Source organism: Pyrgilauda ruficollis, unplaced genomic scaffold (genome assembly GCF_017590135.1).
Source record: "Pyrgilauda ruficollis isolate IOZ18807 unplaced genomic scaffold, ASM1759013v1 scaffold8, whole genome shotgun sequence".
Taxonomy (NCBI): domain Eukaryota; kingdom Metazoa; phylum Chordata; class Aves; order Passeriformes; family Passeridae; genus Pyrgilauda; species Pyrgilauda ruficollis.
Window position 1 is genome coordinate 4,041,653 of NW_024529932.1, and position 18,403 is coordinate 4,060,055.

The window sequence follows — 18,403 nt, forward strand, 5'->3', positions numbered from 1 at the left end:
TCTTACACCTGCTCCCACATAGCCCACCCTTTGTATCTGGCATCTCTTCTCTTGATTTGTCATGAGCTGGATTTTAGACTTTGAAAGAGCAGTAATTTAATTTTTCAAGACAAATCAAATGGTGAAAATACAACACATCCACAGAATGGCTGAGGCTGGAAGGCACTACTGGAAATCATTGTTGAGGGCGTGCTCCATCTCACTGCTCAGGTTTCTAATGGTGATGTTAAACAGCACTGAACTCAGAATCAGCCCATGGGACACTCCACCAGTGACTTGTGTCCAGCTTAACTTGGTGGCACTGGTCACACTCCTTTGAGCCCTTCAACTCATCCTGTTTTCAATGCCCTTCACTGTGCACTTCCTGGTGTGAACTTCATTAGTACACACTTGTCTACAAGGCTGGATGGGATGCAGAGCTGAAAGCCTCACTGAAGTAAGCAAGAGCCACTGCTGCTAGCCCATCCATCAGCTCGTCACTGAAGGCTTGCAGGTTGGCCAGGCACAATCTCCCCTGCATAAAAATCCATGCTGAAAACTCTCAATCACCGTGATATCTTCCAAATGTTTGAAAATGGCTTCCAAGAGGATGTGATCCATCACCTTTCCAGTGATCAAGGCGAGAGTGACTGGGAATGTAATTTCCCAGACCCTCCTTGAAGACTGGAGTGACATTTGCTTTCTTCCCCCCAGGAGCTTCCCCTGATGGCTATGACCTTTCCAAGAGAGCAGTCTCACAATTATTTGCATATATGAATATGAAGCACAAGATTTGATATATCTCTATGGGCTTCTCTATGGTGAACTCAAAGATCTCTCACTACTTTTCCAACTATAAGGCTGGTAGCAACTGCAACAATATGCTCTATTTCTACCTTTAGATTTGCATTTGCACAAAACTGACAGACATTACTCAGTCAAAAGTTTCACCTAACAGGCGATTTTTTCAGTGTTTTTTGGGTTGCTTCTCTCTCCTTTTTTTTAATCACTGGCATGAACACCAAATACTGAAATTTTGTAGTCTTTTTTGATAACTTCTACATTTTCATTACTTACTGGTTTGATAGTGTAATCTAATACATTAAGAAAGTGCTCAGAAAGGCAAGGGAGTAGTCATGCTCCCTGTAAACAGAAAAATTAAGAAACACTAGATAGTATTATCTCAACTACAGAATATTTAAAACTATAGTGAAGTACAACTCACAGGAAAGCATGTGATTAGAAGCACATGCAAGAAAATGAAGTTCTGCCAGACACACTGTTCTTTTGTGATCTCATGAAAGTACACACCTAATGAAAAACACCTTGGAAATAAAACTCTTGGGAAATGTATCAGCTGACAACCAAAAGAGTGATTGCTGTGAGTTTTTTTCTCCTCTGAAAGCAAATCATCAGCAAGTCATTGTAAAACCTTCTGGGAAATAACACCTATTACTTGTCAATCTACTTAGAGTAGAAAATCACCCTACTTTTTAAAGCTGCAAACTTATTTCTCGTAATGTTCACTATTATTACTTTCTTCTTTTCAAGGATTTAGGTTCACTCTTTCAAATGACCACATTTTGGAAGTTTTATAGGAAGAATATTCCTGTATTTCTGAAATAGGCCTTTAATATTGACAGGGAGACATCCTTGGATTCTAGAGTTCTAATGAAGAAAATTGTAAATTGCCAAGGTAAAAGTTCCACATATTTAACTCTGCCTAAAGGACACATTTAAGTGATTCACTTTATGAAGCCTGGAAAGTAATGAAGACCCTGTCTACAAAAAAAAAAAAAAAGACTCTAGCAGTGGCTTTTCCTCATTCCTTGTGAAAAGAACACCTTCAATGTTCTCACTAATCCCAAATATAGCAGCAGGTATCCTTGGGAAGAGTCCAGATCTCAGAAAGCTATGCACCAACTGTATTAAATCCTGACTGCCCCAAAGCTTATTAACAGCCAGTGCTTGTCCCTCGGGCGGAGCTGCACACTAGAACACCTTCCCCACACTGCACTGGTGCCAGTCTGCAAATATCCACAGTGACACAATCCCAGGCTAACTAGGACACGGATATTATTGACAAAGGCTAAGAGACTGTTAATTCCTTTGGCAAGAGACAGGAGGAGAAGAATGGGAAGCAGAAGCCCAGCACTCTGTCTCCCACTTCCATACTTCACTTGCCAAGTGGCAATTCATCTGTTCAACACCCACTCACACCAAGCACAAAGAAACAGGCCAGAGAACGTAGTCTGAAGATTTAGGAACAAAAATAATTTTATACTACTGTCCCAGCTTCAGTACTACAAGATGTATGAGGTTTTCTCTAGGTTTTTTTTGCTGGAGTTTTTTGGGGGTGATGGTGGTATGCTTTTAAGCACTGCTGCACTGTGGAGTATTTCAAAGAGCTTAGGTGCCAATTCCATTATTAATGTAAATTGCAGACTAATCTTATTTGCTGTCACCACACAGAAGCTGTGCAGGGGTGCTCATCTCTTATGTGAGACTGGATCCTGACTGTGTAGACAGGACTACTACCAAAACATTAGACAGAGATGCACTAACGAATGTTAACAGGCATGGCTTAAAAGTTATTGTACCATGCAAAAGAACCTCTTTTTTGAGCCCGTTACTTGAAAAAACCTTGCATGCGTGTTGTGAAGTGCATGCTGTCTTTTCCCTTGCTGTTGAAGTTGCATATTGATGAAAACAGATCTATGGCAAATCTTCTGCTTACGCTTATTTTTAGTGTGGAGTAAGAACTTTGAGTAAAGGAAGAAGCACAATGGTTGCATATTATAAAATGGAAAAAATACTCAGAAAAGAAGTCAGCAAAATGCAGTAGGTTACAAGCACGCTTGATAACTAAATTCAAAATATTATTAAAACTATAATTGATGCACTTTGTGGTAATTACATGAAGTGTTCTTATTTCCTTCCTGCTACAGTCAGAGCATGAATAAACAATCTGCCTTCAATTGCTCTCAGCCATGAAATTTAAAGAGGGTGAAGAATATGCAAGTCAAATAAGAAATTTTAAAAGGGCTGGCATTTAGTTGTTGAAAAATTTTACTGGTATGTTTCAAAGGCTTATGGAGAAGTTACTACTCAAATACAGTAGCATTCAAGGCAGTATTCAAAGGCAATACTATCAACATAGATTGTTGATACAAGCAACATCTCCCTGCTCTGATGGAAATGGTGAATTGGCTTTCAGATACCCAGTGGAAGAAAACCAGTCAAGTATTTAAGTTACTGCAAAGATTGGTACACATTTCCTTTGTACACCATGACCACAAACCCCACAACAGACAATTGTCTTCTAACAGATTTTACTGTTTCATACAGAATTCAGTCACTTTATACAAACCTTACATGAGTTGAGATTTCTTGATTCCAACACTGTGAAGACAAATTTCAGTCTAAGTTTGTGTGATTTCAATAGCTGCTACATTTTACTGTCCCGCTTGTAGCAAGAAAGGAGTTGGTTTATGCCATATTTTGTTTCTGATTAGAGAAGTCAAAATCTAAAAAAACCTCCAAAAATTAGCTAGCTAAATGCTAACTCGACTCAGATGTCTTTAAAAATACACCAAAAACAAAGTCCCAACAGAAAACCAACCCAAACCCAGAAAACTGCACTTGGACAGAAGGTAATTATATAGATAATCCATACCCATTAAAAATTTCCTTATCCAATAAGAGAATAACAGATTTTTTTGCCAAGTACTATACTTTAGCCTCCTACCAGCCCCAAGCACCATCACTCTTATAATATAGTATATGACATGAAAGCAAGCATGTTACTTAAGCAGCTCTGTGGGTGTATCTAAACCCAGGAAAACATAAACATCTAGAAACTACAGCAATACCTATTGTTTAAAGGCACAGTAGGAAAAACATGGTAAATCTGTCCAGCCATCCAATCTGGAATTAAAACTGATGATTTAACACTGATATTCCTGAAGAATAATGTTACAAGTATCCTGGAATAGAAAATCACATCTAAGCATTAATGTCAGTTATGCTGCTTTGAATCAGAATGTTAGTGAAGTCCCAATTCTCAAGTTTAACCAACAGGTCCCTGTCTTTCCAAGACAAAACATTAGGTAGAATCCCTTCCCTTACTCAGGCTGTTTCCAGACCCTGATAAAAGAAAGCAAGCATCAGCAGGTGCAATTCTGTCTTTTGTTCTGCAGGAAACATGTGGCTTCTGAATTCAGCTCAAACTGGACAGTTTTGAAATACCAAGTCCAAAGTCCATGGACAAGGTGGCACAGGCAGCCACTGCACAGCTCTTACAGGATTCTCACCAACACAGCTTGACACGGTTCCGGTGGGAAGACCTCTCAGTCTCTGCCTCAAGCTTTTGATCTCTTCCTCAGATTATCAAAAGATAGCCAATTGTGATGGTGGATTTTCTGCTGGAAGGAAACTTCATGCTGGACTGAGACCACCAACTCATTTCACAGGAAATAAGATGGCAGTAGTTTTTTCTTGTAGTTGCCAACTTAAACTGTATCTGAGCTACAGCCCTCGATGTGAAAGGCTCTGTAATAAATTACCAATCTCCTGAGCCATCCAGTTAACAACATGCCTGGTTTTCTTTTAAGCTTATTTCACGTTCATAAATTTTCTGAAACTGTAGAAAGTAAAACATCAGAAAAATTTAGATTTTTGATGACAAATCATTTGCTTCCTGTATGCCTCTTAAAAATATAATAAAGTTATCTAAGTAGTAACATGCACTTTGTATTTCTATATTGTGTTTTGCTCCACTACTTCATGAGTCACGACAAAGCCACTAGAATCTTTCTGATTCTTTCCCCTCAGTGCTGAGGCTTTTGTTCCATTTCTAAAACCAGAAGCAAATTAAAACCATCCACACAATCACTGCAATAAAGCAAAGTTTCCTTGTATTTCAGTTCTGAAAATGCTATTTATCAGAGATATACCTTTCGCCTTCTGTTCAAATGGAGAAACTGGCATTCTGTAAAAGCATTTATCAGGCATGAAAATAGATGTCAAAAAACTAGTCCTTGACCACATTTTCAGGAACACTATTAAAGCTATTTCAAAGACAAAAATTGACTCAGGAGGACTAGTAAGGAATCCAGACTTATTTCACCAAACACAGAATATCAGTGGCAATACTGACTCATAGGAATGAAAGGTTAAACTAATGATACTTCTAATTACTGAAATTTCATTCGTGCATAAGAGTATCATATATAGGTGGTACACTTAGTAGTAAATTGAAAAAAAAGAATGCTATCAAAGAGTAAGAGCTACAGACAAGTGGATCAGAGGAATTACCCAATTCCAAGACAAGAGACAAAAAAGACCAGTTAGCTGTGGGCCTGTTTTGAAGGCGAATTTATAAGAATTGGTGTGATTCACCATTTGAAAAGAATTTGCTGGTTAAAGACACTAACTCAGGTTAAAAATGTTTTCCTTATACTGTAGTTTGGATAAACATTAGTTTAATTGCAGAAATCATCTAAAGTTGGCGTGGCTATATTGCTGGTAGATTATAAACATTAGGAGAAAATAATGGCTTTCAAAAGTCCCTTTCCTACATTAAACTGATAATTTCAGAAAAAAATATTTTTTTCATCAGTTCTTACAGCCAATCATACTCCCCCACCTACACCAAAGCTGTATTTAGTTATTTATCTTGCCTGCAGTGATACTACTAGAGGCATTTTCTGTACCTCAACGTGCCTGTTATTTAAATAACCCATTTAAAATAGTTTATTTAGAAAATCAAAAACATAAACAGCCATCTGATACACTTGCTCTCATAAGCATATCAGATCACAGCCAGCTTTTAAAATCCACTCTACTAATCAAGGCCGTCTGACTGCAGTGTAAAAATATATATTTATTAGTACATGCTCTTAGCACCAAGGCTTTTGTTTCACAGTGGTTTTTCACTAAGAAAAGCAACCCTTGCCCTCAATCATCATCCCAGTGCTAAAACCCATTGAGGATCCACTTACCAAATCCCTGTGTAACACCCAGTTAGCATGCAGGTAGTGAATACCATCTAGGATCTGATATAACAGCGACTTCACCATTCCCCGAGGTAACTGAACTGGTTTCTTGTTTGCTTTAGAAGCCCTGTGAAACTTGATTATATGCTGCAAAGGGGAAAAAAATGAAAATAAAAGAAATGCAATGTTTACACAAAAAGATTACCATCAACTCCTTACACAGACTTCTTAGGGTTTTTTCAACCTTTCGTGATTTGTTTTCCAAACTAAAAACATGTGCCTTATGTACTAAAAAATTAATACTGTACTAAGTAAAGTGTCCCAAAGCAATCTCTCAAAAATTGAATCAGTTTTTGCTGTGGTTTAACCCCAGAAGGCAGCTAAGCCCCGTAGAGTATGAGGAATACAAAACCAATATGACCAACAAAGCACATTTCCTTTTAGATCACTGATCTTTCCAGTTTTAGAGGTATTTTTGTTTGGGGAGTCTTTTTATTAAGATAGGCTGATGTCCTGTACATCAAATCACAGAATTACAGGTCTATTACCTCCTACATTATTTTACTTCTAAGTTTTCTCCTACAGTAATAATGACTGCAACATTCAAGACCTAATGCCAAGCAGAAATTTTTGCAAAACGTATTAGGAATTTTATACATTTAAATCAGAAGCCCAAATTTATTCCTTCTTTATTTACTATACCCTTATAGCACAGTACTCTCAAAACAGAAGCTGTTAACAGAGCAAGTCTACAAATCTGTCCATCTGAAAGTCAGCCACCAAGTCTGATACAGAAAAAGAACCTTTAGCAATTCTAAATTTAGACACAAGCAGTGATGTCTGGCACTGAGGAAGAGCCCAAAAGGATGTGTTGTCTTAGCACTTGAGCCCCAGGCGTCACTAACTTCAACAGCAAGGTGTGCCATAGTCATGGTAACCATTTCCATCTTTGCCTCCTTCAAACACAGAGGCAATTTGCAGAAGAAACTTCTTAACATATTCACACTTTTTTTTCCTGTAATGGCTCGCACTTGTGTGATCATCAAAACAGCCCAGATCTTGTCTACCAAAACCTGGCACCAAACCTCTGTTGTGTGCTCTTCCTATGGTCATGACCCCCCATATTCCAGGTGCCAATTAGCTAACTCAGCTATCTAACACCCTTTGGGAAACTGCCTTTCTTCTCCTGCTGCAGCCCAGCTCCATACAGCCTGCTCTCCTTTGCTTCAGGCAGCCAGGCTTGGCTTTCCTGTGAGGAACAGGCACATTTCTGCCCTGTCAATGGCAAAAATGGAGATGCACAGAGCAAAAAAACATTGATGAAAATGGGACAGTCCCTGCACTGTCAGCCAAGCACCACATGCAGAAGCATCCCTCAGCCTGAGCCAGATTTACCTCCTCTCACCTCTCACTTCCACCAACTCCAAAACAAATGTTATTCTCATACAGTGGACAGAGAGAAGTGACTCTTCAGAGACAGGCAACAAAACAGATTGTTGTCCCAGACTTCTTTTGCTCCTGCTCTAATACACTCTGTATTATCTAGCCCTTTCCCAGCATAAATTAAAACGTGCTGTCCTAAATACACAAGTGCTGGAACACTTGATCCATGGCCAGCCCTCTGGGGCACAGAGCCAGCCCAGTCACTGCAACCAAGCCTCTCACATCCAGATCCAGTGCACAACCAGGAACTGGTGCAGCTGGAGAATTCTGGAGTTCATACAGGTATATGCATGTAAGCATAGAAATCAAAATTGAGGGTCATTCCTAAGTTAGTTACATACAAATCAGTGTTTCATTAACAGAAAGACTTCTGTGGTGATTTAGGTTAAGTATGAAGCAAAGCAGAAGTGTATAAATACAGACAAGAACAGGTTTTAGTAATAACACCCCTAACAAATATGAAGCCTTGTAGCACATTTTGAAACAAAAAAACCCTCAAACGTTCCTAGACCTCTGTAGCTTAGCATATCATAAATATGGGGGAGTAGTTGAAAAAAGAGTGCTCTTATTCTTCCATCATGTTAAAATAAAAACAAAACTAACTAACTGTACTCCATTTCCCCAAGATGTTGTTGTTTCTGTTTATCAGCCTTAAGAACGCCTCAACATTTCAGCTGTTTGCTAACTTTTTTGTCTCTGATCTTACTTTGGTAACAAAACCTCAATACCAAGTATCATAACTTCCAAGACATTTAACTGTAAGAAAGCATCTTTCATTTAGCTTAGCAGAAAGAAAACTTACACACTAGTTCTTAGGCAAACCAGATAATCCCAAACTATAAGGAAAACTGTTTTTAAAAGAAATTAGTTTTACTTCGGTTTGTGCTAAGTGAAATGCTCACAAAAAAACAACTCATGATTCATACTGTGGAATTGTCACATGTACACACATTCATAAAAATTCACCCTTGTTACAAATTGTTTCTGTTGCACCCTTTGATATGAATCTTAGCATCTTTTGAGGTTAGCATGCGTAGCATTGACAGCAGTGCTCCTAATCTATGTCAGCATTAATTTGAGGCATATACACCTTTTTTCAAGGAAGTCAAGGCTGCATGGTGTTTTTCATTTTTTACCATGCTACTTTATTTTTTTAAGTATTCCAAATGGATATTAAGCTCACAAATACTGAGTTAACACAGGAATTCAGTACATATCTTAAAAAAATTTACTTTGCCTCCAACAGGTTTATATTTTAAAGCTGTATCTTGCAATTAGGAAAAAATAGCTTTCCTCCCAAATACATGGAATTCCTGCAGATGAGTTGAGAAAAATTTTTCCCAATGAAATGAATGAATTAAATATACAGTGTCACTGCTCTCACTTCATGTATTCAAAGATGACAACTAATGCAACTGAAACTCTGAACTATCCTATTCAGAAAAAAAAGTTTGTCATTTTTCAAAGGGAATTCAGCTGCATAATCAATACATTTTCCTGCACCCTACTTTTGCTGTAATAGGGGTTTATATCTACATTTATTTAAGTAGACTTCTAGCTATTGAGAGCTGATTTCTGCACATTTTTTGCATTTTTTTATCTTCTTAAAGAGATCACAGGTTAACTGTGTGGTGTGTTTTCTTAACATTTTCCATTGCTTTTCCTTTACTATTGAAAATGCTTCCAACAAACATGGAGTAAGCAGCTATGCTGTGCTTAAAAATTGTGTGTCTCTCCTGACCCTGTCCCTCTGATGCAACTAAAACTCTAAGCCTGGTACCTACAAACAATTCACCTTACCCAGAGGTCATGCTCAGCGTAGTCAAAGAGAAGCCACACTTTTCTGTCAGCATGAGAAAGGAACACCTTTTGCAGAGAAATGACATTTGGATGCTTGAGCTCCCGCAGCAACTGCAACAGAAAAAGTCCACAACAGTTATATCCATACATCCAGAGCTGGGATACTTAGAACACAAACAACAGAAGCTGAAATCTGCAAGCCACAGAAAATCACTTTTTTTCAAAGAACCAGTCATTAGTTTTAAACCAAAGCTGAAAGCAGGTCATAACCCCCTCAGGGCATTCACTTCCTACTCATTTTCTAAAAGCTCAGCTCTGTGTAAACCTCATTATTATCCAGGACCAAGATGACTCTGCAAACAGCCAGCTGTGGCATCTGTCCTTTTGCATAGGCTGTAATCTTCAACAGTCCTATTTGGGGCACCTCATTTTCTCCTCACTCCCAAGGAGGAGAGTCACCTGAAAAGGCTGCATTTTCAGTGCAGTCATTTGAATGGGATGGCTGATGTAGAGCCTGTTAATGCAGTCAGCTAAACCAAGATGTGGTTTGTAAGGTGGACTCTGCTGATGTACAAGGTCACTGCTCTCTACAGAAGAGGGTCCAGCTTCTTGCCACAACACAGACTACACCTGTTAGTACATTCACAGAAGCCACCCATAAAACAGCACCCAGTTCAAGAGAAAACTTCTGGATGCACAAAGGCTGGTGAAAGGCAACCTGGTATGGAGCTCTTGAGCTAAAACAAATCAGGATACTAACAGCAGAGACAGCCTAGCAAAGGGACATACCTGCATCTTCTTTCAGCAGTAGTGAGCCATTGAACCAGCTCAGCTGCTTCAGAAACTACATTTGAACCCCACCAAAAGGAAAATACAGATGAGATACAGCACAACAACTGAAAGCAGACAGCATCACTCTATTTGAGGTCTACTGCTCACTGTACTCATTCAATTGCTAAGAAAGAAAAAAGCTTCATTTAAGCAAACTGTGGTTAAGTGTAACTACCTAAGACTAGTCAAATTCCTGCCAGTTCAGTGTGCCAAAAAATGATTTCTTACTAAAAGGAATGGTTAGGGCTTTTTATTAAAAAAAAAAAAATGCCAACAGAAAATGAAACTACTCTTTGAATATAGAATTTATTTAGGCTTTTTATTTAAAAAAAATGCCAACAGAAAATGAAACTACTCTTTGAATATAGAATTTATTTCTGAGACAATATATTTTCAATGAAATATAATTTTCCACTACATAAAAAAAATTTATTCCCTTCTATTTATGCCTCCGTCATAAATGCTAAAATTTTAGCTGCTATTGAGATAGTAAAGTGGAAGTATATATGCGTGTGCTTGTTTCCTTCTTTCCTATTTGAGACAGACTTGCATTATGACTCACTGACCAGTCTTCTGTGCGCCATTTCTTGGAAAAAAGGATCTAAAACCCACAGAAATTTTACCTCAAGTACAAGATCAAATAGGGAGATAGTGTAGAGGAGACAAAGCAGAAATAGAAATCAATGCAGAAGGCTGTAGAGTTTCAGCATGGTAAAACTCTAAGATTTGTAAAAGCACTACATCAAGGCACTTGAAGGAAGGATCCACAAGGAGTATGAAATTCTTTAAATGCCTATAATTCCTAGAAAGAATAAGATCAGTATGGGAAAAACCAAGAAATGCTTATTTGCGCTTTTTTTATCAATTACAGGTAGGGATCGCCTGTGGTAATTTAACCCCAGCCAGAAGCTAAACCCCACAGAGCCACTTGCTCACCTCTCTGTCAGACATGAATGTAAGAACAAAAATGCAAGAAAATGTGTAAGACAGTTTAGTAAGTGAAAGAAAGAGGAATTAAACACCACACCCACAACAAAAAAACAACAGAAGCAATGCAAAGGTAATCACATATGACTTCCCACAAGAGAACTGGTGCCCAGCCAGTCTCCAAGCAAAGGCTACCCCTCCAAAGGGAGGAGGGGCAGGGATGGGACAGAGAGAAAGCCACTGTACACTGTAAGCAATAGCCAAAGCACTGCTGGCTTATCAACACTGCTTTAGTCACAAATTCAACACACTCCACCATACAAGGTGATGTGGAGAAGATTAACTGCATGCCAGACAGGCACAGCATCAAAGACCACCTCTCAATGGTGAACAATGCTGCAGGGTTTAAGAATACACTGTGCCAGTCCATATAACAAAGTAATTTTTCTTTAATCAGCATAAATCCACATATTAAATTTATGCTAAAATGTTTAATGAACTGTACCAGAAGATTACATGGCAGTTCAACTGCGTCCATACCAAAAGACTGTATTTCCTGTGACCTAACGGACACATCTGCACCCGGTAAAACAAAATGTTCCTTGATGAAAGATGCAGATATTAGAGCTCTAAAAAATAATGGAATGTTCCCTTTTGTCTGATCCCATTTTAAGTCTCTCCTACTCCTTATTCCTGAGGTAGCATCTATCACCTACCTAAAAAATCCAACCTTTTCACATGAAATATGATTCAGCTTGGAGAACACACAGAAAACCCCCTATCACCAAAGCTGGACACAAACATGAGAAACATTTAACTAATGCAGCAGAAAGATTCTCTGTCTGTGTAGTGAGGCAACATAGATAGAATTCTCCCTTGTTTGTTCTAAGGAAGTCTTTGCAGACTTTGAGATTGACAGCATTTCTTGCTTTTTTCCTCCCCACTCCACCTTGATCATTCCCCTTCCTGCCTTTTATTTTTCCTCTACATATCCCAGCAGCATCCCTCTCAAATACCCAAAACCCCCATTTATCCTCCTAAAAATCCCACAGCAACCTGCTTTCCTTCTCATCAGTCCCAGTTGACACTCACTCTTCACGAACACACCTGAGAAGTTCCTTCTGCAGCCCATCACCATTGTGTTAGGATTTCTGGCCTTTGCAACTGTCACTGACAGCACCTCTTACTGTTTGTGCATCTGTGCACTCAGTTTATTTTTCTTGCTGGTTTCTGCCTTTGCCTTTTGTGTTGAGTAACCGTTAAATCCACATTCTTTCCGTTTGCTTAAAAAATCTGATGGGTTCCACCAAAGCCAGACAGCCACAAGCAACCCAGTGAATAGGGAGGCTAACATACATCAGGAAACCAGCAGCATAAGGAAATGATTGCTGCAGTGGGACAGATGATTCCTGAATCACTGTCTTGGAAAGGTCGAAACACTCATAGTGACAAATGCAAACACTGTCTCTGAAGTATCTGAAAGAGCTCATGCAGATGATAATACATCACATGGGCTGCAAAGAGCATTTTCAGCAACCTCAGTCTCCAGGAACCAAGCTTCTCCAGCCCATAAACCACATGCCTTTCCTACCAGATGACTTGACTTGTGTCCAGCAGCTGACATAGTTCAAACAAAGACAGTTCAGACAAAGTAGACTGCAAGAAGCATGCTTTGACTATCACTTTGATGCCTGCTAATGATAAAGGGTATTTTTTGGCCTAATGACTTTCTTATCTAACTGCTTCTGTCTATCCTAGCTCAGTTCTGTAGAACACAAAGAGACAGCAGACAAAAATTATGTTTTTGGCTCTCAGTAAATTGCCTTCCTTTTCATTTGCATATCACATGATGATTCAAGTCTATTTCCTCAACCAGAAAGATTTCTCTTATATTAGTTAGTCTGGGTACCCCCCTTATAAAGAAGGGAGACTCAACAGACCTTCAAAGAAATAGAAATCAGCAAATGACAAATATGCCAATGCATCTGTTTTAGAAGCTCGTGTTTGTCCCGTTTGTTTGTTTGACAAGGGCTGGTCCTGCCCTTGTTTTCTTACTGTTCAAGATCCAGCAAGGGAAACAGCATCCCTTTGTGCAGCTCTTGGCCTCACACTAAAGTCCCTCCACCTCCCTCTTGAAATGAAGAAATACTCATTCCACACAGCCACAGGGCAGCTGAGGGACACTAAACCAAAGTGTCCCAATGATGCATAAAATTGTTTAATTGCTTCAGGAACAAGGAGAAAGTGAAGTAAACCAGGATGTTATTAAATAATCAACAGCAACAGTAAGGAAACCAGGAAAACTGCAGCATGACTAAGACCAATCTTTTCTTGTACTAACAACAATTCTGTTTCACATAAAATATGAAGTCAGCACAATTTTTATGAACATGACCTGCTTCCTTCTGGTGATATTCCTAAACTTCCTGTGAAGCTCTCCACAACTACAACAATTCTAAAAAGCCAAGACAAAGCACTCTTCACATAAATGAGGATTTCTAGCTCTGCTGCAAATGGCATTTCATCCCTGCTCTTGACACTGGTTAACATTCGTGGTCCACAGGGAATGTTAACCTGCAAAATGCAGTCTTGCAATACTACCATGCTTACTCCTATAATTCAAGTGGCACAGGGGATGTTAAAATCAGTTACCAGGAAAAATTATTTCACCAAACTGTTTGGCAAGGACTGGAAGAGGATGCCCAGGAAAGTGGTTGCATTGCCATCCCTGGAGGTATTTAGAAGACATGCAGATGTGTGGTTGCTGAGGGACACAGTTTTGAGCTGGACTTGGCAGTGCTGGGTTAATAGCTGGACTTGATAATGCAGGTCCTTCCAAACATAAATTATTCCAAAATCCTGTAACGGAGCACAATTGCTAGAGCAATTTGCCAGATAACCTGGCCCAGGAGTCTCCCCTATGTCAGGACATCAGCTATTTTAGAAAAAGCAGCTTCTTGCTCTGCCTGCCTTCACTGAGTGCCATGCAGCACTTCTCCCAAGCCCTAGGACAGTCAGAAAACTGGCTACACACCAAGCCATGGGCACTATCAACCAAACACTCACTTAAACAAAATTCACTATTACATTTCATGGCTAGTTTGATGGCATAAATTCCAACTCTAATCATCATCTCATGCATCAAAAAGGCTCACATCAGTTTTACCAAGGGATCCAAAAACAAACATCATACATTAACAGTCATGCCATGGCCTTGCAACGCAAAAATGGGCAAGCAGGGCCTTGGAACACAAAGCAGATCGCAGCTGATGCAGAAAGGCAACTTTCAGACTGGGAGCAGAATGACAAATTTTACTCATCCTGTAACAAGTAAGATGCCAGTGGAATTACTGCTACAACAGATGAGTATAGGCAACAGTAAGACATTACCTGAAACATTATGTGTAATTCTGACCCATTCAGGGAAGATTAATTCCAACTGCAACAGGGCAAAGAAAGCATAAGCCTACACCCAGAGAAAGGGAGAGGCTACTGCTCTAAGAAAGCCAGCAAGCCAAGACAAAATGCTAATAGCCTGCCAAAACAAAGCAGAGAAGAAACAGTCTCTCTCTCTTTAAAATGAGAGCAGAAGAGAAGAGCTATTTTAACTAACTGACAATATTATGATAAGTATAAATGGGTACAAATTAATCATGATTAATTTTGGCTTAAAGGCTGAATAATGTTCATAGACTCATTACTAGAATGAGAATCAGAAACTGCCTTCAGAGATCTCTTTTCGTTACTAGTTTAACTTGTAGCTTGCTAAATTTTTTTAAGTATCCTTTGCTTCTCTGCAAGAGCAGGAGTATAATATGACTCGAGAGATGTCACCCAATTCTACACCACAAACATTTGTTAAAAACTTTCCAATCACCACTCTTTGTTTCCTATGAAGCACTGGAGCTTGACTCAAGTGCTTTAAACTAGTTATATAAACCAACCCCCAAATTTTATTATACAATGCCTCAAATCCCAGGCTGGCTTAGCTGCTATGCATCAGACTCAAGATCTGTTTGCTTCAGTGTAAATATAATTTTAGTTTCATATTCTCACTAGTCAGATATTCCACAGTACTAAAAAATAACACAATACCTGCTAAAAGTACATGCTGTTTTCCTTTTTCAGAGGTGTTCAAATAAAAGCTTACAAAGGCAATGGAACAAAAGTTATAATACTGCTCACACTAAGAATTTATTATGAAGCTGACAACACATTTTTGAAGCTCCAGTTCTTCAGACAAAGCAACAATTTCAAAAAAGTCGCATATTTTATTCTTTCAATTTTTTAAAAGTCCTAAATGTGCAAAAAAGAAGCCTGACAACACAAAACGTCAAGTGGAAAAGACCCGCATATTTCTTTTTATCTTCCACAGTTTCTAAAATAAGAGAGTCTTATGTGATGTCACACACAAGTCAATACTTATTAGCACCTTCTAATTCCAAACACATTTGAAGTATTAAAAGAGGTGTTACTAAATGTTCCCTCAAAGTAAGGAGGTGGGTGAAGAACCCAGATGAGACAGACACTGGATGTCAAGCTTCAACAAGTTCTGCCATTCACAGAAAACATTATGATTCCTAAGGATTCTAATTACAACATTTAGTCAGCAGCTTTGTCCTGCTGTGACAGAATTAAAAACAGTGCTACACTCCACACAAAATCTCTCAAGAATATGGTCTTCAGATCAGTAATGTAGCTGGGTAAGTACTCAGTCAAAACTGATATTTTTCATACCATGTTAGTATTAAACTAAAGCATTTGAGAATCATTAAACATGACAAAAAGAGTCAAATTAAACATCTGTCTTCCACAGTACTCGGTCACCTTTCACTACATGGAAAGATTGCCAAGAAACCTTAACATGCCCTCTGACATGAGGAAGGTTTGGTCCTTCGCGTGGGAAACTGCTTTCACTGTTAGCGTGGAAGGGACATGACAGCCCCATCACCTGAGGAACCTGCACCCAACTATTTTCATTGACACACAGCTGGTTCAGGATCTCTTCAGGCTTAGGGTTATTTGTTCCTTACCAGGGGAAGGTGTTGAAGAGGGTAAATCCTGGTGTTACCCAGTTTTGGCTTCTGCCTCATTGGGTCCCCCTGGCTGCAGCGATCAGTCATCCTCAGACGTGCTATGAAAGAGCCTTTACCCCCTTCTTCCATCCCTTCCACTGGCAGAGGGCAGAGAGACCTGACAATCACATGGTGAGACACTGTTGTCACCCAGGGCATGGAAGGCCCATGTGAGAAGGACCAATTACTCTCTAGAGGAGCCTCCTCCACCAAGGTCAACTCAGGCAACATCACTCACCAAGAGCAGCTCCCTTCTTATTTGCCATGGGAGCTGGGCCTGCTGCCACCCTCCAGCCCGGGTGAAAGCCATGGGGACAGTGCAGATGTAGAGATGAGCAGGCCTGCTGCAGAGGCTCTCCCTTCCACAGGAGTTCTGTTAAGTAACAGCACATCCAAAGATGGTTCGTTCAGCTCTGCTTGCTCACTCCACAAAACTGCTCTTTTGCCCTTAGGCAAAGATGAACATCCTACAGTCACACTATCACTAGATCCAACACAGAGGACATCATCTTTTGTGATAACAGCCTGCACCTGTTACAACAGGAAACATAAAATCCTAGGAATGCCTCTGAGGCAGACCAAAAGAGCAAAAACAACATGAGAAGCCAGCTGCTTGTTGTTCTGTAGTTTTCTGTTCCATCCCTGGCAGCCTCAAGGCTGTTTTAACTCACACAAACTAGATATGGTGTTTAAAGGACACAACACAGACAGGAGACAGCCACAGCACAGCACTGTCCACCTCAGATCTGCACTGTCACTTTCACCATTTCCATCACTGAAAGCGTCTCCTACGACACCCAGCACTTCCCCTTCAGATCCAAGACAAAAATTAATGCTATCAGATATTTCTGTTGACCTAACCAGGCACTAATAAACAAATTACATGGAAAAATGGTAAAAAGAAAAAAAAAAAAAAAAAAAAAAAAAAAAAAAAAAAAAAAAAAAAAAAAAAAAAACAAACAAAAAAAAAACCCCAAAACCCTCACAGCTCCCTCAACTAAACAAAAAAATCCCAAACAAAACCTCAGCCTAAGCCAACGCCTCGCTAGCCAAAGGAAGCATATGCAAGCAAAGTACTTGCAAACCTGCTAAAACTGAATGAAAAACGCAACGCATTTCAGCAAGTGACTTGGTTGCTTCAAAAGCTAGGACTTGCATATAGGAAACTGTCCAAGCCAAAATCGTGAAGCTCTATTAAAAGCCTGGTTAACTACTTCAGCTTCCTACAGCCTTGAAGAATTCTCCCGCTTTCCGAACTGTGAAACAGCATTTGCTGCACTTCTCCAGGTGGACAGACTTTAATGACTTTCTTCCACATGATTAAATCAGAAGACGAGGAATCAATCATTTGGGCTTGTACATTCTGCATATTTTTGTACAAATCTTCTCACCATTCGATCTCTCTGCTCTCCCATCTACCACAAATAACACTGGTGGCATGCTGAACGTGCAGTTTTTAGTGCCTGCTTAAATCCTCAGAAGTGAAATTGCAGATCACAGAACAGATACCCAGTATAGCAGGCAGTTCACAGATCCGCAGAGAACAAGATATGAGCAGCCAAACATTCAGTTAAGGTTCTGAAAGAGGCAGGATTCACAAATGTTTACCACGGTGAATGAATGGGGCAAAGCTAAGGAAAAATACAACTCTTCAACTAGCTTGATATGAAACATATTGATTCAATTAGCACAGTAACTGTTAACTCCACCAAGTAAACAGATGGTTGAAGAAAATCAAAGTTCAAATGATTGAAGGAAAAAACCCCAAACAAATCACTTATTTAAACTGAGTTATAGATTTAGCTCATCCCATAACTGATTCAGACGTCGGAAATCTGGTCTCTAACCTAACTGAAACCTTTCCCTGTAACTGATGAATTTCAATAGTTAGCTTATTTTTCTGACACCGTTCTCCAACTCAGGTGTCTGCATCAAACAGATGTCTTAAAAGATTAAGTTATGGGCATTTTTAAATATAAAAGTTACTCAACATTCCAAAACTGAAGTTAGTCATCAGAAGACAAAAGCCATGACAGAGCTGTAAAAAGAAGAGTTTCACTGGGATTTATATGGAGCTACATTCTTCCTAGATTGTCACAGAGTAGAATACACAAGCCTCAGCTCTCCAGAGAAACTGAAATGGATATGGTTCATATGCAAACTAAATCATCCTAGTTCCTCCTAACACCACCACGCTCTTAACACGTTGACGTTAATTTGGATAGTCCAGAACACGCTGTAACAAAGTCTGGCACGCAGCCTTGACTTTTTAAGTACAACAATAAATAATTTCCTTAGTTATATGTACAGATGACAGGGTATAATACTGCTGGTTAACACAGTAGCATTCTC

The 18,403-nt window shown here is 39.3% G+C and overlaps 1 protein-coding gene across 4 annotated transcripts in view; it reads right to left on the reverse strand.

Moving 5' to 3' along the window:
• Positions 1-18,403, reverse strand: part of CDK8 (cyclin dependent kinase 8) — a 68,159-nt gene that overhangs the window by 29,028 nt on the left and 20,728 nt on the right. For 3 of the 4 annotated variants that reach the window (XM_041487290.1, XM_041487289.1, XM_041487288.1), the window contains exons 3-4: positions 9,219-9,329; positions 5,982-6,122 (exon numbers count right to left, since the gene is read on the reverse strand). In XM_041487290.1, the coding sequence (XP_041343224.1) occupies positions 5,982-6,122; positions 9,219-9,329 (252 nt within the window). Of the gene's footprint in view, positions 1-5,981; positions 6,123-9,218; positions 9,330-18,403 lie in introns of those variants that run through there. The other variant, XM_041487291.1, reaches the window with a different exon arrangement.